The sequence below is a fragment of the Mesocricetus auratus genome, unplaced genomic scaffold, assembly GCF_017639785.1.
Source record: "Mesocricetus auratus isolate SY011 unplaced genomic scaffold, BCM_Maur_2.0 Super-Scaffold_4256, whole genome shotgun sequence".
NCBI lineage: Eukaryota > Metazoa > Chordata > Mammalia > Rodentia > Cricetidae > Mesocricetus > Mesocricetus auratus.
The window spans coordinates 4,650,187-4,675,484 of record NW_024429182.1 but is presented as its reverse complement, the minus strand read 5'-3'; the positions used below and the strand labels follow the sequence as shown (position 1 = coordinate 4,675,484).

Here is a 25,298-nt window from a genome sequence, read left to right as displayed (position 1 = left end):
GTGAGGTAACCCAGTCACAGAACAACAAATATGTCAGAAGATTCTTAAACATTCTTGTTTTAGGTTAAAGGTAAAACTTACAAAAAGCAGATTTTGTTCTTACTGTGTAGATCTGTGATTTTTGATAAACGCATACACTCTTGTAACTATGACCACAGTCAAGATGAGGAATGCTGCTTCCCCCCAGGAAGTGCCCTCGTGCCCTTTGCCCCGTCTCCCAGCATCTATCTCCACGCCCAGTCGAGCCTCCGGCAGCAGTGGCTTTGTGCTCCCTCAGGACAGCGTTCTATGTCCCCTTCTCCCACTGAGCACAGCGCTTTCGGGGCCTCTCCCTGTCCCAGTTTGCCGTTTCTTGTTGAGAAGTAGTCCGTTGTTTTCTGTTTGGCTGCTCTCAAGCCTTTGCCTTAGGTTTTCAGCAGTTTGGCTGTTACTCCTGAGTTAGTCCACCTAACTGTTGTGGTTTGGTGCCTTCCTTGTTCAGCATCCTTCATTCTCTGCAGGGAGCCGGTGATGTCCTCACCATTTGTTCCTGTCTTTCTCTCTGGACCTCTGACTACTCAGGTGACGTTCCCCGGCATCCTGTCTGGAGCCTTCGCACATGGTGTTCGTTTCCGTTCCCTTCCCCTTCCCTTGTTTTCACAACTCCTTGCTTGCCTTCATGGTCATCAGCTCTTCCCTTACTGTGTCTGTCAGCCGCTGGCCCTGTGTACAGGGTTCTCCATTCTCAGCGTGGTCCTTTAAAGAGAAGCAGTTTCTGCTCTGCTCTTGGTTCTGGGTTCTGTCTCTACAGAAGGCGTCCATTCTTTAAGGACTCTGGCTCCCTCTCCCCAGTCTTTAGCAGAGTAGTCAGTCTCGGGACAGCCCTGAGAGTTTCCGTTCATTGTTTTTGTGCCCCAGAAGCAGGTGTCGTGGTCATCCCCATGTCCCCCTCCCTCCTCTTCTTGCTTTCATGTTTGTCTTCTGTCACTAATTGTATGTCAGTAATCTTGACAAGAGCTTTAAAGCCTTCCTTAAGTAGTGCTAATGCCATCGTGCTTGGCTGGGTTTTATCACTGCTAAGATCGCTGCTTGCACAGGAGCCTTCCAGTTCCTCTAGTTGGGCTGGTTGGGTAGCTTCAGTGTGAGGAGTGGGGTCTAGCTGCCTGGGATCGTGCTGGTGGCATTCCTTACCCTCTGGGTTCTGTTCTGTCACCCCATTACACGGAGCCATATGGTGGCTCTGTCTGTCCACCTGCATCCCCAGGACAGACTTCCACTCTTTGTCACTTTGCCCTTGGCTGTCCTCAATGCTCCACAGACTTGGGGGACATCAGCTCAGCTGGGGGGGGGGGGTTCTGCTGCCCTGTTCTCCTCCTGCTGTGGTTGTGGCTGGTGGCCCTGCTTCCCTAGCAGAAGCCCACCACTTACAGTCATGGAGTGGTTTCTGATGCCCCCACACACACACACTGCCTTTGGTCTTCTCCTGTGTCCTGGGTTAGCAGCTTTGGAGGCGTTTTCAGAAGCGCAGAGGCAGCAGGAGGGCACTGCTCATAGCAGATTAACATCAGGCAGCACTGTCGAAGCTGGGCTCTGTGGTTTTGGTGTTTTTCAGATTTCTTTTATTGAGTTTTATTCTTTTAGATCATTTTAGTAACCTTTGTTGATAATACTGTTTTACCTTTTAAAAGTCTTTTAGGCATTAGAAGGGTGAACATTTCACACCCTGGAGTAGAAAGCTGCAGGTGCGTGGAGCAGCTCATGCGTGACAATGTACCTGATACACGGCTGGAGGGCACGGGCCGGAGGCCCATGGATGGAGAAATAGACAGTGTGCTCTCCTCTGTAGTGCCCTCATCGTACCCCAGCACAAATGAGGCAGGTCTAGCTGTGCACATTTTAAAACATTACTTAACCTCTCTGAGTTTCAGTTGTTTGATAAAAATGAAGATGATGATAGTAGGATTTCCCAAACTCAACACCTTCACTGGGGTGGAGTCTAACGGTTTTTTGATAGCCCTCACTGATGGTTGCTTCTTAGATGCTGCCAGAATGCAAAACCTAAGCTGACCCGGCTCATGCGTCTGTGCTTACTTCACCATTCAAACTTGTAAAGGAAGTCAGTGTGTAAGCCAAGAACACACAAGTTCTCACTCTTTGTGACAGGCACACGTTTCCCTTTGCGTGTGTGGTAAACCGCCTGGGCTATACTGACCTATTTAGAAACCAGACAGCAGAGGCCGCATTGATGTTTCAGTCAGATGTGTGCCAGCAAAGCTCTTTTGTAGGCTCTAAAGACTCCTAAAGTTGAAAGGGAAATTCGACTGACTCACTGGTCCTAAAGTCCAGTCTCTCATGTGTCATGTTTCTCTTCTTTTTGTTTGCTTGGAGACAGGGGCTTGCTTGTGTCTCACAGACTGGCCTGGACCTGACTGTGTGTCCTAAACTCTGATTTCCCTGCCTCTGCTTCCTGCATGCTGGGATTAGTGTGCTCCACATCCCAGCAAAAGCCACAGAGGCTGTTCTGAGGTGTGAACACAGGGACAGTAAGCTTAGATATAATTCATGAGTCATCCTGATGGCGCCCTAGACCAAGGTGAAAATGGCTCAAATTCTTCATCCGTTTCCACTGAGGAGCCAACAGAATTTGCTGGTGAACTGTGTGTGGCCTGTGAAAGGAAGTGTCAGTGAGGGTGGCTATGGGGCTTACCGCTCAAGAAACAGACTGGGGAGCTGGGTTGTTCTTGTGTCCCATAATGGACTCCAGTGAAGAGGGCATGTGCATCTCTCGGTAGGTCTATGCTTGTGTAGTGTTTGCTGGCACCGTCCGTCTGCAGAACCTTGCTGAACTCACTTAGAATTGTGATCATTCCTTGGCGGTTTCTGTATATAACCGTGTCACCTTCTGATGCTTTCAATTTCTTTTATAATGTTTGCATTACTTTGCTTTTGCTCCACACTCTAGGCCTTCATGTGAGGTTGTGTAGAGGTAATGATGGGGTTTTGTGGTCGTTTGTTTTATCTCCTTTCTGTTGGCAGGAACGTGTTCATAGTGTTTCATCATGACACATGTTTGCTATCAGTTCTTTTGGAAGTATTATTAACCCTTAAATCAAATAGGTTCTCTGTGGGTCTCCGTTTGCTCAGGGTTTTTATGACTGGAACAATTAAAAGGTGCTGAAACACCATTTTCATATGTAACTTGAGGATTTTCAGCTCTGTGAGATCCTAAACCCAGCCCATTGTAAATTATCTGAAAAAAAAACCAACATGAAATCAAACTACACTACATGTCTTTAACTATGGAAAAGTAGAAGTAATTTATAGTAAAATGAGCTCCATCCTGTGAGTGCTCTGCGTGACCTTGGTTACCATACACGGTCGTGTCTACTTATGTGCAAATCTGATTTCAGAGTGAGACTTTACTCCTTTAGTGTGCTGATGTGGAGGATGATGGCAAGGTTTGCATTTAGAGCAAACATCTTGGATTAGAGATGGATCATTCACAGTGTCAGGAGGTATCAGCTATGACTAGGACAGCTTCAGGACTTGCGGACGTACTGGCAAAATGAGAACAGTTTTCTGCTGTTGCTCAGGGAAAGGTTACTTACTCAGTGAGTATTTGCTGAGCATCTTCTATGGGAAGGCTGTTTTAATTGTTGGTAATGAAGCTGAATAAAGCAAAGATGTTGCCTTCTCAGAAGTGCTGGATGGAGTGAGCAAACGCAGCACGTAAGACGGTGGCGAGAGTTACAGGGAACAGTAAGGCAAGGCTGCAGGGCACCAAACCGTGTGTGTGTGCGTGCGTGTGTGCGCGCGCCTTGCACACGCTCGCTGGTGAGCACGCTGTGTTGGGTAGGAAGCAAGAAGTCTGAAGGAGTCCATGCTAGGGGCCAAGGGTGAGAGTCCCAGGAGAAGGACAGAGGGCGCCCACATGGTGTAGGAGCTGAGGCCAGCAGGTGTGTGTGGCACCCGCACGTGCCGGCGCTGCGGTGGTGCTCAGCGTCCAGAGCCGGTGCTCACCCTCTTGGTCATCTTTTGAGGTGGGCAGTCCTAGTATCGCTCGACAAAATCCCTGCCAATCTTCAAATCCTGCACCATCTGTCTGCTCAACCATGGAAGGGATGCTTGTTTTATCACAACTCAAGATGTATCGTTTCGTTCCACTCAGAGGGAATTAGGAGGGCTGCTATTAGCAGTGGGCTTCAGACTGTAATTGTCTACAGTTCTTCAAATGTTAGTCTACATGTTACAGGGTAAATACAGGCTTTGGAATTTCATGAGTGGGAAACAGTCCCAATTATGTAAAATGGGTATTATTCATTCGTGCCTTTTGTTTATATTACTTACTGAAGCTTTTGTTTTATTTTGTTGTTCATTTCCTTAGTTAATAATACCTTTATCAGGAGCATGAACTCATTTTCAGTGTTTGAACGACGAACTTATTGTCCTAGATTTGTGATGGCTGTAACACAAGTGAGCGGTTGCAAACTGAGCGCATTGTTGGGTGTCGTCTGTTGTACAGGTGTAGACAGTGTTACTATGGAATTAATAAACTGAGCGCATTGTTTGGTGTTGTCTGTTGTACAGTAGTAGTCAGTGTTACTATGGAATTAGTAAACTGAGCGCATTGTTGGGTGTCGTCTGTTGTACAGGTGTAGTCAGTGTTACTATGGAATTAATAAACTGAGCGCATTGTTGGGTGTCGTCTGTTGTACAGGTGTAGTCAGTGTTACTATGGAATTAATAAACTGAGCGCATTGTTGGGTGTCGTCTGTTGTACAGGTGTAGTCAGTGTTACTATGGAATTAATAAACTGAGCGCATTGTTGGGTGTCGTCTGTTGTACAGGTGTAGACAGTGCTACTATGGAATTAGTAAACTGAGCGCATTGTTGGGTGTCCTCTGTTGTACAGGTGTAGTCAGTGTTACTATAGAATTAGTAAACTTATGGGACATTGTGTCACCCTCTTTGTCCTCGGTGCTATCTGCTCTAGGGCTTTGGAGTTTGTATATGCATTTATGATTGCCTAATGCAATGCTATGAGATAAGGTTCCGATCCATGAAGTAAGTACTGTTGCCTATAAGCACTTCTCATCCGAATGTCATTCTGTCTGAAATTGTGGACTACTTTATTAGCTTAGGTGACAGTCATTTTGCAAGTCCCAGAGAGTAGCCCTAGAGTGGCTGAAGTGTGATGTGTTGAAAATGAGTTGTACAGGTCTTTTGATCTGGTCGTAAAATGACAGAGCCATCCATGCCCAGCAGTGTCCCTTTGGTACGTTGGAATCTGCAGACATGACTGTGTGTGAAGGAGGGAAGCTGAGATAGTTTGAACTATGTAACAGTGAGAACAGAGAGATCCACACATCATGGCTGGGGCGTAGATTTTTCTCTCAGCCTGGCTTAGGCCCAGAGTCCAGTTCCTTCCTTTGCTAGCTAGTGACTTGGTGTGCTGATGTCTCTGTGCACAGTCACTCACCTGGAGTTGGGCTTCTGACCACACTCATCTCGGGAATGAATCTTTGGAAGCGCTTGGTGTTGTAGCATCTGTAATTACCTCACAACCATCATCATTGTGGCTTGTCTTTGTTGTTACTAAACGAAAGACACTTAAAAATTATTGTAGGGCCAAGATCACATACTCAAGATACTGTCCGTGCCCCTTTGGGGACAGGGGTACATAGGACAGATGGGACATGAAAGGAAAGGAAAAGCAAGTCTCTCTCTTGGATCCTGGTCGCGAGGACATTAGAGCTCTTCTCAGTGAGTGAGTTCTGTATTCAATAAAGTATCCTAGACCTCCTTTTCAAGTAACATTGTTTATCATCGTCAGCTGGTGTCAGGAGTGATTGGCCCAGATCCCAAAACTCAGGCTCAGTGAGGCGAGCCCCCGGGTGCCTCAGTGTCCCGAAAAGCGGCAGCCTCTTTTTGGTTTGCGTCTTTGAACCCTCCACCCTGCCATCCTGCTTAGCTGTGTAGAGCAGAGCTACCAAATTTGTTCGTAGAGGTGTTTTTTTCTGCGCACTCCAGCTTGGGAGCAATACTAGCCCCGATACTAATTAAGGAAGAAATACCCTTCTCATGGTAAAATCCTTGAAGCTAAAGAGATTACAAATAAAATAACTTTCTATAAGATCTTAGCAGACTACCTTAATTAAAATATTTCAGTTACTTCAGAATACCTAATTAAATATGTTAATGGAAGTAATCTGAGAAGTAGAGCTTTGTTCCCTTATACATGTGACATCATTCAGTGTCTAAAAGTAGAATGGTAGAATTAATGGTGGTAGCGGCTATGTTACAATATTGTACTGTTGGTCTGATAACCAGGGCTGAGAGGTTGCTCGGTTGGTAAAGGGCTTGTCCTGCAGTGTGAGGAATTAGTCTTCAGCACCCACATAAAAGCGCAGCCACAGGGGCATGTCCCGTAGTCCCAGCACTGGGAGGCTGAGACAGGAGGGCCTTTGGGGCTTCCTAGTATCTGATCATCTAACCATGTCAGTGAGCTCCAGGCTCAGTGAGACCCTGACTAATAAATAAGTAGAGCATGACTGAAGAAGACATTCGACATTAATCTACACACACACACACACACTCTCTCTCTCTCTCTCCCACAGATCTTACAACCAACTAGACAAGTGGATTTTTAAATGTCTACTTAGTGTTTGAATCTCAAGTCTCATATCATGATAATAATAAAAAGACACAGTCCTTAAACTTCTTTTTATGGTCATTTTGTCTTAGCACAGGGTGTCCACTTTGTAACCCAGGTTTACCAGGGACTTGCTGTGTAGTCTAACTTAAGCTCCTCCTGCTTCTGCCCCCGGGCTCTGGGGCAGCAAGCTTGGGCCACCCCACTGCTCTGAAAAGCATCTCTTCTCTCATAGAGACTGCCAGTTTTCTTAGAGAATGTCAGCCTGGTTTTTTGTGTCACATAATTTTTTTAAATCAGTGTTTAAAAACACTGTTTCCAGAGATGCAGGTTGACATATTGCTATTAAGAATGTGTGGATTTGGTTTGAGGAAATGGAAATGCTAATTGCTTTAATTTATCATTACACTTTGTAAACATGTATTGAATTATCACCCTTTACTGCATTTAATTTAAAAATGGCAGCTTTGAGTTATCATGAAATTGTTGCAGGTGAGAAGATGAATCTGTAGGTCAGATTTCTCTCTAAGGATCATTTTCTAAAACAGCTGATTTATGAAAATTAGAATCAGCCATTACATTTCAGCTTCTGGATTAAGTGTCATATTAACCAGATATGTACATAATATATACAACCTATTTTTATAAAGGTTCAGAGGTCCAAAGAAATGACATCCTGTGGATAGCCATGGCCGGGACTCATCAGATATGGGCACTCCTCCTGGACTCTGGCTCACTGCCAAAGAAAAGGTAAGTGGGTGTCCCCCTTGGGGTCCCTCACCAGGTCACCATCCCCACAGCAGCACCTGCTGTACCTGCCAGGGTATGCTGGCCACACACACAGAAAACTTGGAGCAGGGTTCCTTGTTCACTCTAGAAGATTCACTGGGGAGCACTGGTCAGAGGCTGAGGAAGCAGCTGCTGTCAGGGGCTCTTCTGCAGAGGTGCGGGAGGGAGGGGGGTGAGTCACTAACCATCTCCCAAATCTGCCGCTCAGAAATGACATGCATCTGCTGGAATTGATTTCATCAGCCATGGTTAAGCTTTGGGACTGCATCTAATTTCTGAGAGCCTGCGGGGGGGGGGGCGCAGGCGTTCTTCTGGGTGCTAGGGAGAACTAGAAATGTTAGCGGACTTCAATCCTCTGCAGTGTGAACACAGCGCAGGTGTCTGCAGTGTGAACACAGCGCAGGTGTCTGCAGTCGCTCCCTCAGGTGCTTGAGGGCTGCACTGCAGTGGCCACCACTCAGGTGTATTCGGGCCTGCAATGGAATCCTAGCCGCTACTTAGAGTAAGCACAGCAGAGCCCCTTCACTCTGCATTTCCCATCCCTTCACGGGATTGCCCTGTGAAGAATTAGGCGTAGCATTGGCGCATTCAGTAAGCACAGGTATACGCTACCCCTGTTGGGCATGTGAGGCTAGGAGAGCACTGTCTGCACGCCTCCCTCTTCTCCCTCAGCCTCAGGAGAGCAGTGTCTGCACGCCTCCCTCTTCTCCCTCAGCCTCAGGAGAGCAGTGTCTGCACGCCTCCCTCTTCTCCCTCAGCCTCAGGAGAGCAGGGTCTGCACGCCTCCCTCTTCTCCCTCAGCCTCAGGCAGAGCTGGCCACACTCTCCTCGGTGGCTTCACTGTGCGCCACTGCCTTCTCCCCTCCCTCTTCTCTTAGGTCACGCCTATTTGTTACTGTTTCTTCTTTCTAGACTGCCTCTTAAAGAAAGGGGCCTTGTCCCGTTATTATTGTGTCTTCTGTGCCTACTACCGTAAAGCTTATAGAATAAACAAGCAGATGGGTTGAAGTCTGCCCTGGTGAGGTTTCTGTTGTTGAGATAAAGCACTATGGTCAACTCTGGCTTGGGGAGCAAAGGGTTTACCTCAGGTTACAGGTTATGGTCTGTCGTGGAGGAGTCTGAGGAAGGGACTCAGCAGAGCCACTGGGGAATGCTGCTTGCTGGCTGGCCCAGTTTGCTTTCTTATGCACTCCAGGCCCACATGCTCCTCCCACATGCTGGGCCCTTCCGTTTCGTATCAGTCAAGAAGATGGAAGTTTTCACGGTTGAAGTTCCTTCTTCTCAAATGACTCCAGCTTGTGTGGAGCTGACAGAAACCTGACTAGGGCAGAATCGTAGACCATGAAGTGTTATACGACCATGGAAAGTCAGCGCTACTCATCACAGTTATGGTGTCTGCTTGTGACAAGGCTTCTGTGTGTGGCCTTGGCTGTCCTGGAACTCGCCCTGTAGACTCAGAGATCTGTCTGCCTCTGCCTGCTGAGTGCTAGGATTACAGATGCCACCAGTGCTGGGCTCATCTGTTATCTTTATCAGCAGAAAGGGACAACTGTCTAGCAAATCAAGATCTCAGATGTCCAGGGGTGGGTGCAGAACGCATTTGTGTGATGTTTTGTGACCAGTCATGCATCTAAAACAGTGGTTCTCAACCTGTGGGTCTCAACACCTTTGGTCCAATGACCCTTTCACAGGGATGGCCTAAAACCATCGAAAACACAGGTGTTTACATTATGATTCATAGCAGTAGCAAGTTCAGAGTTACAAAGTAACAGTGAAAATAGTTTTATGGTTGAGGGTTACCACAACATGAGGTACTGTATATATTAGGAAGGCTAAGAACCGCTGATCTAAAACATATCTACTTTTACTAGGCCCTGTGTTAGACAACAGAGATGAATAATAAGCTCTCTGTTAAAGATAAAGTGAAGACATGCCCAGTCTCAGAAGAATTAGATCAGCAAACTGAAAAGTACAGAAGTCGCATGTCATTGGAGCCTCAGAAGCAGTAGTTCATGCTGAGCGTTTCACACACAGGCTCTGAAGGTCACGGAAGACTTGTGCAGTGAGGTTTTCTGGGTCCCTGCTGGTGCCTGTAATGTCAGTGCACACGTAGGTCCTTGTCGCCTTGAGTCCTTCCTGCTAAGAGATTGGAACATCCCAAAGGCTGATGTAGAAAGACCTGAGCTGGGAAGTGGAATGTTCAGACCTGTACTCTGGAAAGAACCTTCTAGCATTCATAGTGGACCTTCTGTGTGATGTGCCAAATTTGGAGATGGAGTACACCTAGTCTCCTGAAGTCAGCTTCCTCTTTCTGACAATGGTGTCTTTATAATAATCCTTTTGGCATAGATTTTGAAGTCAAGGTGTGTAAATGCGCATTCTTCCGGCCAACCTGACCCCAGAGTCGCATCAACTCCAAATAACACACAGAGACTCTATTAGCTACAACGCTGTCGGCCAGTGTTCAGGGCTTCTCATTGGCTAGTTCTGTCCTAAGTATTAACCCATGACCACTAATATATATAGTTCTATAAGATCTTATCTTTCCTGGGATGCCAGACGCTTGTGTCCTCTCTTCCCAGGATCTCATAGTGACTCCCCACTATGGACTACATTTCCCAGAATCCTCCTCCACTCCTAGTCCCACCTGTCTTGCTTCCCTGTTGGCCACCAGTGCTTTATTTACATATGCTCAGAAGGACTTCCCCCATCAAAGGTGTAAACTTGCCCTGCATCATAAAAGGCATCATTGCCGTGGTCCTTTTCAGCAACTGCAGCTGTGACAGCTGTGCGCCTCAGGCCTGTGCTTCAGTACTCTAAGTGGGCGTTTCCCGGTGTGTAGAAGAAATGGGTTTTGTACAGTTGATTGTTCAGTGCAGCCGTCCTTGTGTCCCTTTTCTGAAAATGGTCATCTTCAGCCTGGCTTTCTTAAAACAACTATTCTCTGCTTTATAGAAGACACAGACGTTTTTAAAGACAATTAAAACTTTATCAAAAACTGAACAGTCTCTTTATTAATAAATTCCCTTCTAGAACCTGATATTGTATGAGAATAAAATCATCTCACTGTTATCTCCTGACAGCCTGCTTTCATGCCCTGGTATTCAGGGTGACTTGAGTGGTTAGTGTCCCGCAGAGAAGTGAGGCAGGCCTCCGTGGCACTCCCCTAGAGCGCGCCTGGACAGATGCAGTGGAGGGCGGCAGGCGTCACTGGTTCTGTGGTCTGCTGACTGTGCTGTCACCATCCATTTGGTCATTTGCGTTCCTTTAGTCACTGTGGATTCCCACCTGTGCTTGTCTTCCAGTGAGCTAAAAAAGGGGACCTGCCTTCGTTTTGCTGGGAGTGGAAATGAAGAGAACCGAAACAATGCATATCCTCACAAGGCGGGTTTTGCCCAACCCTCAGGCCTCTCTCTGGCCCCAGAAGACCCCTGGAGCTGCCTCTTTGTGGCAGATAGCGAGAGCAGCACAGTGAGAAGCGTCTCACTCAAAGATGGAGCGGTGAAGCACCTTGTAGGAGGAGAGCGGGACCCCATGGTAAAGAAGTCACTGTGTGTGCTTTCCTGCACTGAGTCGTTCATGACATTTAGGAGGCTCACTCTTGTCTGTCCGTGATAGAACGCAGTCAAACCAAAGCAAGGTGTCTGTAAAGAAACACAAGAGAAACAAGCCCTGGGGGGGGGTATGACTGACTCTGCCCGTTACACACCCATGCTGAGGCTCCCAGGGACAGGAAAGATAAAGTAGCTGCTGACAGGAGAGATGGGAGAGAGGTTGCTTTAGGGGTGTAGCTGTGGATTGGAAGGAGCACTAGACTTGGCCTCTTCCTGAGCAGATAGATGTTGGACTGCTGTGAGGGAAACAGCAAGGCAGCTAATAGAGGTAGTCCAGACGCCTCTGCTGCGGCTCTCCAGTCTGCGCCACGTGCCCAGCTCTGCCATGCAAACCAGAGCTCCCTCAGGCTCTGTCGTGCAAACCAGAGCTCCCCTTAGGCTTTAGTAACACGATGACCTTAGTTTTCACTTTATCTCCTAACAAAACACTAAAATAATCGCTGTTTCTTTCTCTTTAAAAAAATAAAATAAAAGAATTTATTTGCTTTTGGTGACATTGATGGAGCAGGCATCGACGCGAAACTTCAACATCCACTTGGGGTTGCATGGGACCAGAAGAGGGACCTGCTGTATGTGGCGGACTCCTATAATCACAAGGTGAGTCTTGGCTAAAGATACAGCACCTTGCTTTTGACCCAGGTGCCTCCTACCAGTGCCTCTCGAAAATATAGAAAGCAGCTGTGGCTCTCAACGCTGCCCAGCTTGTCCTGGGCCTTTCTTGCCTTCTGATGTCTGTACTGAGGACAATGCTAAGCTAATTCCTGTGGCTGTGACATAGATGTATGAGCTGTGACTCATCAAAGCTGCTCGGTAGAGAAGTCAGGAACAAGGGAAGTGTGGACCAGCTGGTGTAGTTTCATTTTGTTGCGGTAGTAAAACCGACCATAGGCAGTTAGGAGGGAGATTTAGCTGACTCACACTTCCAGGTGAAGACCATCATGGAGAGCAGTCAGGGCAGGGATGGAAGCGGGTCTGCTTGCCTTCTTTTTTGTTGACTAGATTGTCAGGTCAGCAGTTAAAGCTAGCTGGGACGCTGGAAGAAGAAGATTTTTGAACTATTACACAGTTACAAAGACCACGAGCAAATGCACCCTCTTCCATCTGGGCGTTTCCATTCTTACTGCAGAGTCCTTTGCCATGCGATGAGCAGCCATAGACTTCTTGCGCTTGAGACGTAACTCTCAGGCTTTGCGTTAAGAAAAGTAGTGATCGATCCTCGGGCAGTGATCTCAGGAAGACAGGTTAACTGTGTTCCATTATGGGGGTGGGAAGGGGAGCTATTTTTAATTCCAGGAAAAAAAGAACCCTGAAATTAACAAAACATGGTCTAAAACTAAGATTTTCTAAAGGTTTTCCTCAGATGAAATATTTTCCCTTCCATAATATACTTTGTTGGGGTTTTAGGAAACTATGGAAATATCCATTATTCTGAGATGTATTTACTAAGAGTGCAAATGGCAACTGGGAGTCCTCTGTTTCCCTCTACTGCTGTAAACAGGGCTGACTGCAGGGCAAATGTTTGTTCATTTTTCTTTAGATTAAAGTTGTAGATCCAAAAACAAAAGTCTGCACAACGCTAGCGGGAACCGGAGTTGCAAACAATGCTGTTTCCAGTTTTGTGGAGTCGGCCTTTAATGAGCCTGGAGGCTTGTGTGTCGGTGAGAGCGGTCGGCTGTTGTATGTAGCAGACACCAATAATCACCAGATCAAAGTGATGGACCTGGAAACGAGGACAGTCTCTGTGGTGAGTCTCTTAGACACGGCTGAGAGGCGGGGCTTCAGGGTTAAAGCGTTGGCTTGGCCATCTCTGGTGTGCACTGGGCACATGGAGAGCCGGAGTCGGAAGTGGATGCCCGCATTGTGTTCTGGGACAAGCAGACCAGGGGCCTGCTTTGCAGGTCTCCTGCGAGTCTTGAGATGCAGTTTCCATCCTCTCTGAGCGTTTGAGGAAAAAACTGGAATTTACAGAGTTGATATGTTTTTAAAGGCGTAGAAGTCATGGCACATACTGTATTTTGTATCATGTGGACCTATTGTTTTATTCAGTGATCCTTATGTTATTTTTGGCATCTTCTGGGGGAGTTTCTATAAGTCACAGCTCCCCAAACTCTGAAAACGAGATAGACTAGAGAAAACTTGACTAAATTCACATCTATTTTCAAAGAGAAATGTCTGTTGTCCACTGCTTTTTAATGTCCTGCTTACCTGGGATGGGGGATGTTTTATTTTTTAAGAGGCGTTTTATTTTAAAATAAAAACCACAGAGTGGCATCAAAGGTATCTTGTGTGGATGTTTCTTGGCAGTGGAGGTTATGAGCATGCATCATACTCACTATCCTTAAATTCCTAAAATGTTACTTTAACTTCCTGCCATTTGTAAGCCGGGGGTCAGTGGTTTAACGCTGTCCTCACAGGTGACCTGTCTGCTGAGGCGGGCTGGGTTTCCACACTCTGGGAAACCCTGATGCATGTCGCTGATGGAGAGCTTCAGCTCCCTGCCCCTGTCTGAGGCGAGGCTCTACAGTGGTCTTAAAGATGCTTCTGCTTAAATAACCCGTCCTCCGGTCTTGTAGCTCCCAATCCTCAAGCCTGGCAGTGTCGTGGTCGACGGCGCCTTCCCGACAGAGAAACAGAAGACAGTGCCCAAAGTGCCCAAGGCTGCCCCAAACATTGAACTCACCCCTGTGGCTGTGCGTCCTGGCCAGACTCTGCAACTCAAGCTCAAGCTGGACCTTCCTCCAGGAGCAAAGCTGACAGAAGGCGTGACAAGCTGCTGGTTCCTGACTGCTGAAGGTGGGGCGGAGTTCTGCAGACACTGAAGTCCTGGGCTGAGCTCATGTTTTGTTATGTATTTTACTGTATGTTTGGGAAAGATTTGAGGGAAATGATGTGAAAAAAATGTGAATCTAGCTAGGACCCCAGTTTGATATTTTCCTCTTGGCCTTTGCTATTTCTTTTTCCCTTCCATTGAGTTGGTGTGGCCCAGGCATCTCTGACAACATGGTCTCTGGGAATCACACTTGCCTGCACGTTTGCCTTATTCAGTCTGCTTCTTGCTGTCCCCAAAAAGAGCCACTTAAAGTCTCATCTGCAGTCCCAGCACTCAGGAGACTGAGATAGGAGGACTGCAAGTTTGCGGCTAGCCTGAGCTACATAATGGTTTCCAAGCCTGTCAAAGAAATCAAAAATGAAATAAGTTGGAAGTCCGATGAGGAGATGAAGTGGAGCTTCCTTGTTTGTTCGCTTTTTTTCTGTGGCTCTTCCTTGGCGGCCCTTGGGTGACTCGGTGTCCTGCCTGCTGCTAACTGTTAGACTCTTGTACACAGTGGAGAACAGGTCTCAAATGAGGTCCTGGGTCCAGAACTCTCAACGCAAGACTTCTTGTCTCAGATGAGCGTCCTCTGCCCTAGTCTCCATGCTCTCCCTCACGTCCTCTCAGTCTCCATTTCTGTAGTCCCGTCTCTCTCGTGCCCTCTCACACACTTCTTGTTCTGTATGTTACCCCAGTCCTGGCCTCGTGCCTGCTCACCTTCAGTCTCAGGCAGAAGCTGCCGGTTACAGTCTGGACTGGCCCGGGACACTCCTGAGCACAGCTGTGCAAACCTAAGCCACAGCCGCTCTCTGGGCTCCAGGAGGCCAGGAAGGGTCCAGCTATTCTGCCTGTGTCGAGCATAGCAAAGCAGCTATGGGGATCACAGATCACATACTTACTGTAAGATATTGACAATTAGCCTGTTTTGTGTTGTTTTTGTTTTTGTTTTGCCATTCAAGAGGGTTTCTCTGTGTATCCCTGGTTATCCTGGAACTTATTCTGTAGGCCAGGCTAGCCTCAAACTCAGAGATCCGCTTGCCTCTTCCTCCCAGATGCTAGTCTACAGGCGTGTGCCAACAGGGCCTGGTGGTGACAGTTAACTTTTTTAATGGTGCCTTCTTAAACATTCAAATAATTAAATTCTGAGTCATGATCCTTTGAAGTGAAGATGACATTAAGTGAAGGAGTCAAATACTTAGATGCTTGGTTATCTGTCTAAAATATGGGCTCTGTTTTTACTATATAGGGCAAATAAGCTTTTCGGCAAGAGTCCTACTAATTCAAAGATTCTGAAGGTACGATAAAGCCCATGTCTGCACGGAAGGGTAGAAGAAACTTGCTGATTGAGAGTCTTTTCTTAGAGTTTTCTCATTTCTCACTCATGTCTTTTCAATGTGTGTGTGTACATCATGTGTGTGAATGTCCACGTGGCATGATTACACACATATGTATAGGTGTACATGCACATGTCTTGTGTGGGCAAGTCGTTACTACCTCGTGTCTTCTTGGACCTCTCCCCACCTAAAATGTGGAGGAAGGGTCTGTCACTAAGCCCGAGCTCAGTTGTGAAAAGCCTGACTGGCCAGTGTGTTGGGGATGCCCGTCCTCTGGGATGACAGGTGGGTGTGGCACACACCCAGCATGTAGGTGAGTTCTGGGGTCTGAACTTCGGTTCTCACACTTGGTGGCGAGTGCTTTGCCCAGAGCTGTGGCCAGCCTCCTGTGTTTTCTGTAGTGTTTATGATATTCTCTCCTGTTTTCTAGGCAATGAGTGGCTTCTTCAGGAACAGATCCCATCTGGAGACATAGAGAGTATTTCCAGTCAGCCCACAATTTCACTGCGGATTCCTGCCGATTGCCTGTCACTTGAAGCTGTGATATCCGTCAGCGTGTTTCTTTACTACTGTAGTGCAGACAGTAGTGCGTGCATGATGAAGGCAATCTTGTTCAGGCAGCCTTTGCACATAACTGATACCCAGCCAGGCTGTGGAGTTCCCGTAGAGCTCACACATGTGTTCTAGAGAGCCAGCCAGAAGGAGGCCGCTCACCACAGCCCTCACCACAGCCACCACCACAAAGCCCCATCCATCCTCCATCTGTCGTTTAGGGAGAAAGCATTACGGAAGCCCATTGCTCAGTTGTGACAACTGACACCAAAATAAAGTTGTGCTCCTTATTAACATTTTAATTCTAAACAAATTTCTTCATTTCAGCTGTGTACTAGCCGGGCAATGCCCATCATTTAAACCACAGTAATGTAAGCTTTGCTGCTCTCGGCACAAGGCTGCAGTCCAGGCTGTCTTAGATGATACTGTGATTTTCAGTCAATACCAATGACACCAGGGGTTTTAAGTGACCTCTTCTGCCTTGTCAGTGGCAGTAAGCCCACCTCGTGTGTGACCGTCACAGTAACTGGACGGCCCTCAGCTGTGCACCTTTATGTGAGACGCCTCCAGTTAGTGTCTAAGGTCTGCTTGAAGCCGCAACAACAAACACTATGCTCACTAGAAGCTGAAAGCACACGAGAGGTCACTGATTATCTCTTCTGTGTTTTTTCAAATCTGAGGTATTTTTAAAAGAGAGTTTTGATCTATTTTTATTATAAATTATTTGTTTTAACATGCCATTATTAATGCCTTATAACTTTATACAGAGAAACAATTTCTAAGGGCATGAAGACCTATTCTTAACTATTTTTCAAATGAACATATTCCTAACAGACAATGCCTAGATCCCCAGAGACACGCTGACTTTTGAGGTGGGGTTCAGGCTATGTTGCTGTGTGTGATAGTTTATTGTAATGGTGGAACTTGATATAAGTGAGTATTGTGTTGTTTTGGGAATTTACATTTCAGTTTTAAGACTTAAATACAGATTTATTGAGTTCGGTTTTTTTTTTTTGTTATTGTTTGGTTACCATATTTAGAATTTAAATTATGATCGTTAATTCTGATATTTTGAAAACTCACATGTAAACCTTCAAATTGCTGTTATCAATGTAAAATATTTTAATGCAGTTGACAGGTGTAGTTAAAGTATTAGGGCTGAAACACAGTGATTTGCTGACTCTTGTGGTATTTGTTTTCTTTAGCCTTATAAGAAGCATCACTAAAAGGGTTAGTGGAGAGTGTGATTCTCGGTGTCACTGTGACTATCATAGATTATCATCATAACTGTAAAGCCCATTTGCTTGTTTAAAACAGATTCGGTGTATGTTTTTATTTATTCAGATTAAGAGATTTCAGAAACATCTGTTGAACCCCGCCTATAAATTCACTAAGTGTGTGTAGACAGTCTGGCATAGCATGCCTTCCTTCCCCAAAAGTGCTGGATACAAAGTGTAATTATCTGCTGTCATTCTACACGTGTATTGATTGACTTTTGAAGTAGTATTGACATGCAATATTTGTTTGATTATTGAGTTAGCTAAAACCTCTCTGAAGGAATAACACAGATCATGACTTTAGTTAGCAACCTGCAAAAGTTGCTTTCAAGAGAAATGTGAAGGGAAAGCGAAAGGGACCTTGGTTGGAGTCACACGGGTCACCTCAGAAGCCCTGGCTTCCAGAACTGGCCTCCACGGAGGCTCTGTAGCCACAGTCTGAAGCTGATGTGCCGCAGTGAGTGTGTTCCAGCCTCGTTTGAATCACTCTAGAACAGAGCATGTCCAGTTTAACTGAGGTAGAAGCGATGGTCATTTATTTCCACTCTAAAAGCACAAGTGTGTATTCTGTACTTCCGGGTACCCTAAAGATCCCCAAGTCCTCTGTAGAATGCGTTGGTTTTCCCTTCATCTGGGCAGAATCGTAGTTCAGTCTTTCCTCAGAGACTGGTTAGGTTAGTCTTCAGAGTGGTTCCTTGATCTTCCAAAATACAGTTTGACTTCTCGCTCTCAGCCCTGCCTTTCCATGGTGGAGTTTACACTAAAATATCATTGGTGATGGGTTAGTACAGACTTAGAGAACTCACACTGAGCAGTGCACGTAGGTTCCCAGATTCATGGCTGACATCAGTGTCTCACGAGGAAACACTGGAAGTTCCTCTTAGAAACTTCAGGGTCTACAGCAGCCTCTGTTTTCTCTGTGAACTTTTTAATTTTTATGGCCTGTCTGCTTGTGACTCATACCACTGAGATAAGGGGTTTGGGCCTATTTTTTGCAAAGTTGGAAATTCGGGGAACATAATGAAAATGTGTAACTATAATTTTCCACATATTCAGAACTGCCTGTTAGTTTTTGTCTGTCAGCTGAAGAGACTTCGGCTTAACTGTTGCCTTTGGCAGGATGTTTAAGTCCAGTCACCAAAGACTAGAGTTGTACCTCAGTAGGAGGGCTTTTGCTTGGTATGTGCTGAGATCCTGAGTTCAGTCCTTAGAGGGGGGAGAATCATCGAAAGCCAAGTTCTGTAGTGCACAATCACATAAAACTATTTGCAGTAGGACTTATTAGCAATACTTCTAAATGAGCCAACGGTGGTGTTTCGTTTAGTTCTACTTCTCTGTTTTTCAATGATCAGTACCCAGGAAGAAATCTATTGTTTTTGAGACAATCTGAGTTGTAAGCAGTAAGGTAATGGCTTTTCTAAAGCCTCTTGTGTTAGCAAAGATGGGGCATGGGTTAGAGTCCTTCCTGTAATTTACCAGGCTCCCTTAAAGTGAGTTGTGAGGACAGGAGTGATTACTGTGTTCTGGGCATGTAGCGCAGTGTGGTGGCGGGGTATGGACTCTGCAACTGCATCTAACCCTAGAAAGCAGGGCTGCCTGGGCTTGCTGCCACGGTTCAGTGAAGTGTTCACATGGCATTTAGCACGGAGTAATTTATGAACTGCTACTCATCAGTTTAGTTACTAATAATGACAATAATTTATGGCCACAGACACGTGCTTGACATTTTCTTCACAACTCCAGTTTCTAAAGCAAAATATTTCTTCTCCATTTGACATGTTAGCCGACCCAATAGAATCTGGACTCAGAAGAAAAAGAGCACTTCTGGTAGGATGGGTCGCCATCTCGCAAACACTTGCTTATAAAAAAGCAGCCCCCTGCTATAGAGAAGCATTGAAAACGACCTTGTGCAGATTTCACCAATAAATGTGTTCCATAGAGAACCCAGACACAGCTGGAGACCTCACCACACTCTTGCAGCTTGTACAGCAAGCGTCAGACTAGCCTGAGCATGCTGGAGGGTGTTGTCACCCTAGGAGGGTACTGCCACCCTGGGACTCTGTTGTCCAGGATCTTAAAGTGCTTTCACAGATGTTCCCCGGGGTGGGCTCCAGAACAACATACAGGCCTGATAGGCGTGTGCCGTGCAGAGAAAGGAGCTGCTCTGGCGTATTGGTAGCCTGTGTGCAGGTAGGGAAGCCCCTGGGATAGAGCCCAGTACCAGAACAGGACCTAGAAGGTGGGTGTGCTGGGCTTCCTTGAGTGACTTGTGTGGAGTGGAGAGCCTGCTGGAGGAGGGGTGCCTCTGTGTCCCCTCCTCGGGCCTTTAGGACAAGGGCAGGACGTTGCGCCCACTGAGTTCTTCGCCTGCTGGCACTTCCCCTCACGCTCTGTGTGTCCACCATGTGTCCACCACAGCCTCACAGGAGGAAGTGGCGGAGCCCGCACAGTTGTCTGCCCGCTGCCTGCTGTATGTCTTCTCAGACGTGCATAGTTCACATATTTCACGCCTCTGTGTAGTAACTTACCAATCCAGAGAATTCCAGGAGCCCTGAGAGTGATTGCTTTTGAAATTCAAATGATGCCATTTAAGTTGCATGACTTTCCATAGACTCTTACCACCTGGGTCTTGGAATGGTATGTGTAATTGTTATTTCCCAGAGGGTTTTCGAGGCCCCTAATTTCAGCTGTTTACCCTGTTTTTCTCTCGGCATGTATGCGTACAGAAACACCAGTCAGTTCCAGCAGGACTGCCCAAGTGGCCTTGTCATGGAGAGCAGCGGGGCTAGTGCAGTCCCTGAGAAGTTCACTCATTTGAGACGATGAGTTTTGTAAACCAAAGCAAGGTGTAGAAGTATGAAGTCCTCTGCCACCCCTAGAGACTCAGAAGCCATTCCTGAGGCCAGCTCGGCATCGTAAGGCAAACCGCTGCTTGCCAGGGATGCTTCCGGTGGGCAGCCCAGTGCAAGCTAAGCTGCACGGCAGTGGTGCATGCTGTGCCGCAGACGCCATTGCTGGCGTCCATGTGACGCCTGTCTGATCTTGGCCGTGATAGTGGTAGCATGCCTTGAGGTGGACCCCAGTGCTAATCACCAAGATTGCTTTCCCACCGCCCAAGCCACATAGCTCACGTGAAAACTTGGCACTCACCCTGAGCCCTGTTTCACCCTAGCTTTAATGAAGTTTGCCTTTCTCTCGTTTCTTCGCAATAGGGCAACAGGAAGAATGGCCGTGAAAGCCACGGCTGTGGTAATAGAACCACGTGGCCTTCTGTGACTGATAACCCTCGGCCCCTGCTTTTGCTGACTTGTGATGTAGACTGGTGCCCCAACTCTCAGATGACCGTAGAGAGAGCGCGGGCCGGGAGGGGAACAGGGTACAAACTCTCCCTCAGGCTTTTCTAGCACAGCGCTTACCCTAGTATGCTGCTTCCATTTAATCATTGCCAGAGGTTAGAGATGAAAAGCTAAAGCCCGAGATCCTTGTGGAATGTGTGCCGCGATGTGCTTACTCATTCTCCGTGCGTGCCCCCCCCCCCCCCGCATGTCACTCCGGTGTGCCTGTGGCCATTCTGCAGTTGACAGGCTACTGAAAAGAACTGTGAGTGTTTTCGAGTGCACTCCCCTGCGCACATCAGCCTGGGGTTACAAGTGAGCACCAAGCCAGCAGCTCGTGGCAAAAGTGTTGTCGGTCCTGCCTGAGAAACGGGCTTGAGCAAAATTGCTTTTAAATATTAAGTCTGAAGCTGTTAAGTGTAGACAAGTCCTTGGTACTCTTAGGGTACTTAGTTGCAGCTTTCCACTTAAAATAAAAAAGGAGGGTCAGGATTCTCTGAGATACAGACAGTTCAAAGTGAATTATTATATACCTAGTTTCATGAGAAAATGTTGAGATAAATAAGACGTAAGAGAAAAGTACACAAGTCCCTAACAGAGCCATTGAACCACGTTCTATCTTTAAAATTAGTTATTTTTCTTTGTAGTTCCACATAAGGTGGTTTTTGTTTGCATAGAGTTAGAATGTATTGCTGATGCGGGCCTGTGATGTCATCATGGCAGTTTACCTGCAAAAAACTAAGCCAGCGCCCCTCGCGGCACTTGACTTCCACCCGCAGAGCAGCTGTCGTTCCTGGAGAACCTTCGCTAAGGAGCCAGGGTTCCACAGAGAGCTGAGTGGGGAGAGCGCATTGGGTGGTTATTTCTCTAGAGTCCCTAGTAATGTCTCAGCTTTCAAAGGCAGGGAACCAGGACCCTGTTGTTGGAGTTTCTTTTTCACCAGGTCTTGCCTAACCCAGAGCCTCTTCACCCCAAATAAACACACAGACATTATATTAATTATAAAAGTGTTGGCCCATGTCTAGGGCTTCTTATTAACCCATTCTATTAATCTAGGTATTTCCACCTAGTCTTTATCTTACCAGAGAAGGGTCCGGTTCTGTTACTCCTTCCTACGCTACATGGTGTCTCTTTGTGATTTCTCTCTGCCTACCTTTCCCAGAATTCCCCTCCTCTCCTAGCCCCGCCTATCTTCCTGCCTCTATTGGCCAGTGTTTTATTCATCAACCAATAAGAGAAGCATCATCACCTGTGTGACTTCAAATTAACGTGTCTGCTTTGCAATAAAACTTGCTAATGTACATGGACTGATAGTGTAGTTCTAGATCCCTGGGTAGGAGTGCGTGGAGAGCCCGTGCCGACACCGTTACTGTCATTGCTTCATGCTTGCAATGTATTCAAGATTTCCATCTGTCTATCATTTCCTCAAGATACGTTTCCTAGAGGCACGTGTCACATTAGAGACTCTTCCCCATCTTGTGTGGATAAATGTAATTTCATTTGTGAGACTAGAGGTAGTCTGCCATGATGACATCATGCCTAAACAATACAAGTTCTAGACATGGTTTAGTCCTAAAAGAATTTGCCTGCTGTGCATTATTAAGTGTTTAATATAGATGGATTAATATATTTTTATGCAACTAGTATTTTACATTTATTTTTAGACTAAACTCAAGTGGATTTTTAAAGTACATAATTTGGTGGCCTTCATTAACTCAAAAGACATGATTCCTGGGGTCCTGGGAAGCGAGGGTGTGTTTCTACTGTAAAGTGTGACTTTGGGGTCCTGGGAAGAGAGGGTGTGTTTCTACTATAAAGTGTGACTCCTGGGAAGTGAGGGTGTGTTTCTACTGTAAAGTGTGGCTTTGGGGTCCTGGGAAGCGAGGGTGTGTTTCTACTGTAAAGTGTGACTTTGGGGTCCTGGGAAGAGAGGGTGTGTTTCTACTATAAAGTGTGACTCCTGGGAAGTGAGGGTGTGTTTCTACTGTAAAGTGTGGCTTTGGGGTCCTGGGAAGCGAGGGTGTGTTTCTACTGTAAAGTGTGACTCTTGGGGTCCTGGGAAGAGAGGGTGTGTTTCTACTGTAAAGTATGACTCTTGGGGTCCTGGGAAGCGAGGGTGTGTTTCTACTGTACTTGGAAACCCAAACCTCTTTTCCAAAGCTTTGTACTTCTTTTTCATGAAATAGATTAAATATTTTCTCTCTAACATTGTGCGTCTGTCTTTAATATGCTGTGTGTATCACTAATTTCACTACTTAGAACCCTGTAAGCTGGGCTGGAGGAATATGTTAATGGATAAAGCTTGGAGTCTGAGCTGATGTGGATGACAGAGGAAGTCAGGATCCTCTCTTGGAGTTCTTAGTCTCATTAATCAGAAAATTTGTGAATGCACTCAACATAAGGACAGTTCTATTAGAGTTTGAAAGAAAAACCCCAGGGCGGGCAAAATTGGAGGAAGAGGTTGAAGGAGAGAAGGAGAAAGCCACTGAAGCTCGCATGGAAGGCAGACCCGCACCTGGTGGGCAAGCAGCCACGTGGAGGGAAGGGAAGGGACGCCTAGAGGACGGCTGGAGGTGCTGGGGAAGGGCAGGAGGTGTCTAAGGAGCTCTTAGACAGGAGGAGAGAAGGAAGCCTTAGCCGTTCTGGAGGATTCAGAAGCAGGCAGGCTTTAGACCTTAGCATTCTGGAGGATTCAGAGAAGCGGGCAGGCTCTAGACCTTTGGGTGACTGTGGCTCAAGAGCGCCTGAAGTAGGAGCAGGGATTCTGGGAAGGAAAAAGTGCAGCCTCTCAGTGAAGACCGAACTGTTCCGCCCATCTCTTTAGCATGGCTTAAGGTGAGCCTTCCTGGGGGTGGTCCCTAAGCCAGAGCGACTGAAGGAGCCCAGCTGGAGTGTTAGGTGTCTATCAGGTAAGAGTCCGTTCTCTTAACCAGCAATTGTTTTCTGCATGGTGCCCTGCCTGTGATCCCCGAGACAGAGGTCCATTGGAAAGCGGCTAGAGTAGCTGAACTGGGCGCACTAGTTCAGGGGACCCTACCTCGCTAAGTAAAGTGGAGAGCCGTTAAGGAAGACACCTGATGGGTCAGTGTCCCATTGCTGTGAAGAGACACCATGGCCACAGCATTTCACAGGGGCTGCCTCACGGTTTGAGAGGTTAGCGCGTTATGGTCATGGTGGAGAGCATGACGGCACACAGGCAGACATGGTGCTGGAAACGCAACTGAGAATTCTACATCCAGATCCACAGGCAGCAGGAAGAGAGACACCGAGCCTGCTATGGAATTTGAAACCCCAAGCCCCTCCCCCAGTGACGCACTTCCTCCAACAAGACCACACCTCCTAACCCTCAAGTAGTGCTGCTCCCTGGTGACCAAACATTCAGATATGAGAGTCTGTGGGGGGCCATTCTTACACAAACCACCACATCCAACACCCATCTCTGCCCTCCAAACACGGGCACAGACATGTGTCCGCGCACGCGCACAGTAAAAAGACTGTGCGATGTGATTTATCTGAACCTCGGAGAATATAAGTACAAAGTTTTTTAAAAAGTAAAAGCAAATATTTGAAGATTTATTTTTCTTGTTTTATGTGTATTATGAGTGTTGTGCCTTCATGTATATGTATATGTATATATACTGTGTGCATCCCGGTGCCTACAAAGGGTTCCTGATTCCCTGGAGCTATGGCTACAGCAGCTATGAGCGGCCATGCAGTTGCTACGAACCAAACCCACGTCCTGGGGAAGAAAATAGGGTTCTTAACCACCGAGCAATGTCTTCGGCCACTGTGAGCAAATATTTAATAACCAAGTCATCCAGTTACAGTTGCAGTTTTTATACATTGAACTAAAAGGGGGATCTAGTCACTAAATGATTCTGGGGGAGTCTGGGGTGTGGGGGGGTTTGAGCTCCACCTAAACTGTGGAGTAAGAATTTGAAAGGAATTAGTGGCTTAAGCTACCAAAAGGGCAGAATGAGATGGAGAAGGGACTCCTGAAAATTGCCAGGACCCAAAGCAGTGGTTGGAAAGCTGGTGTGTGTGACCACACGCACACAGTGAGCATCTGTCTGTCTAACAAGTGAACGGCGGTGGACAGTCAGGTGTATCACTGTCCTGTTGCGTTGGTAAAACACCATGACCAAGGCAACCACCGAAAGGAAGGGTTTTCTTGGGATTATGGTTCCGTGGGGATAAGAGTCCATGGTGGTTAGGGGTCATAGCAGCCACAGAAGAAAGCTGAGGGCTCCCCCCCCCCGCTGATTCACAAAACACAAGTCAGAAAATGCAAACGGGAGTGGCGGGGGCGGCAAGGGGAGCCCTCTGGCAGTGACAGACTTCCTCCAGCAGTGTTCTGCCCTCCCAAATACCCCACAGTGTCTCCAAACAGCGCCACCCGCTGGAGACCAAGTGCTCACGAGTCTGAGCCCATTGGGGACGCTTCCAAACCACGATGTGAAATGAAAGCCCAAAGCATGAGAGAGACAGAGTTAATACTGCTCCCGGGGAACGCTATCGTGAACATACCAGTTGGAGAGTCATCGGGACATCAGCATGCGATTGCTAGGGGCGTGCAGGGATGAAACGGTGCTTCCTCAGGAGCCAAGGCGTCCAGTTTCACTCGCGGCTGCTTAGAGAGCCTGTTCCTAACGAAAACGCTCGTCACCTCAGCCATGTACACGGGGACACACCCAGGCACAGCAGCAGCAACTGAACAGCGAGTGATCTGTGCGCCCACAGATTCTGTGGGGGACGTACCAGGCTACATAAGCATCCAGTAGTCACACCAGTACCGGCCAAGTGCCTGAGGACCAGTGGGTCCCCGCGCTCTTCAGCCCTGTCCTGTCAAAACTGAGTCCTTGGCCTTCCCTCACAAGATGGCATTTCACCACGGCGCAGCCTTGTGTTGCTGTGACCAACACCAAAACAGTACTTTCCTTTTTTTTTTTTTTTT

General features: G+C 47.0%; 1 protein-coding gene across 1 annotated transcript in view; it reads left to right on the top strand.

Moving 5' to 3' along the window:
• Nhlrc2 (NHL repeat containing 2) overlaps positions 1-17,048 on the top strand; it is a 43,938-nt gene extending 26,890 nt beyond the window's left edge. The window contains exons 6-11 of the mRNA XM_040742388.1: positions 7,282-7,381; positions 10,726-10,957; positions 11,509-11,631; positions 12,572-12,778; positions 13,608-13,827; positions 15,611-17,048. Coding sequence (XP_040598322.1) covers positions 7,282-7,381; positions 10,726-10,957; positions 11,509-11,631; positions 12,572-12,778; positions 13,608-13,827; positions 15,611-15,867 — 1,139 coding nt within the window. The 3' untranslated portion in view covers positions 15,868-17,048. The remainder of the gene's footprint in view (positions 1-7,281; positions 7,382-10,725; positions 10,958-11,508; positions 11,632-12,571; positions 12,779-13,607; positions 13,828-15,610) is intronic.
• Positions 17,049-25,298: the final 8,250 nt, after the last annotated feature.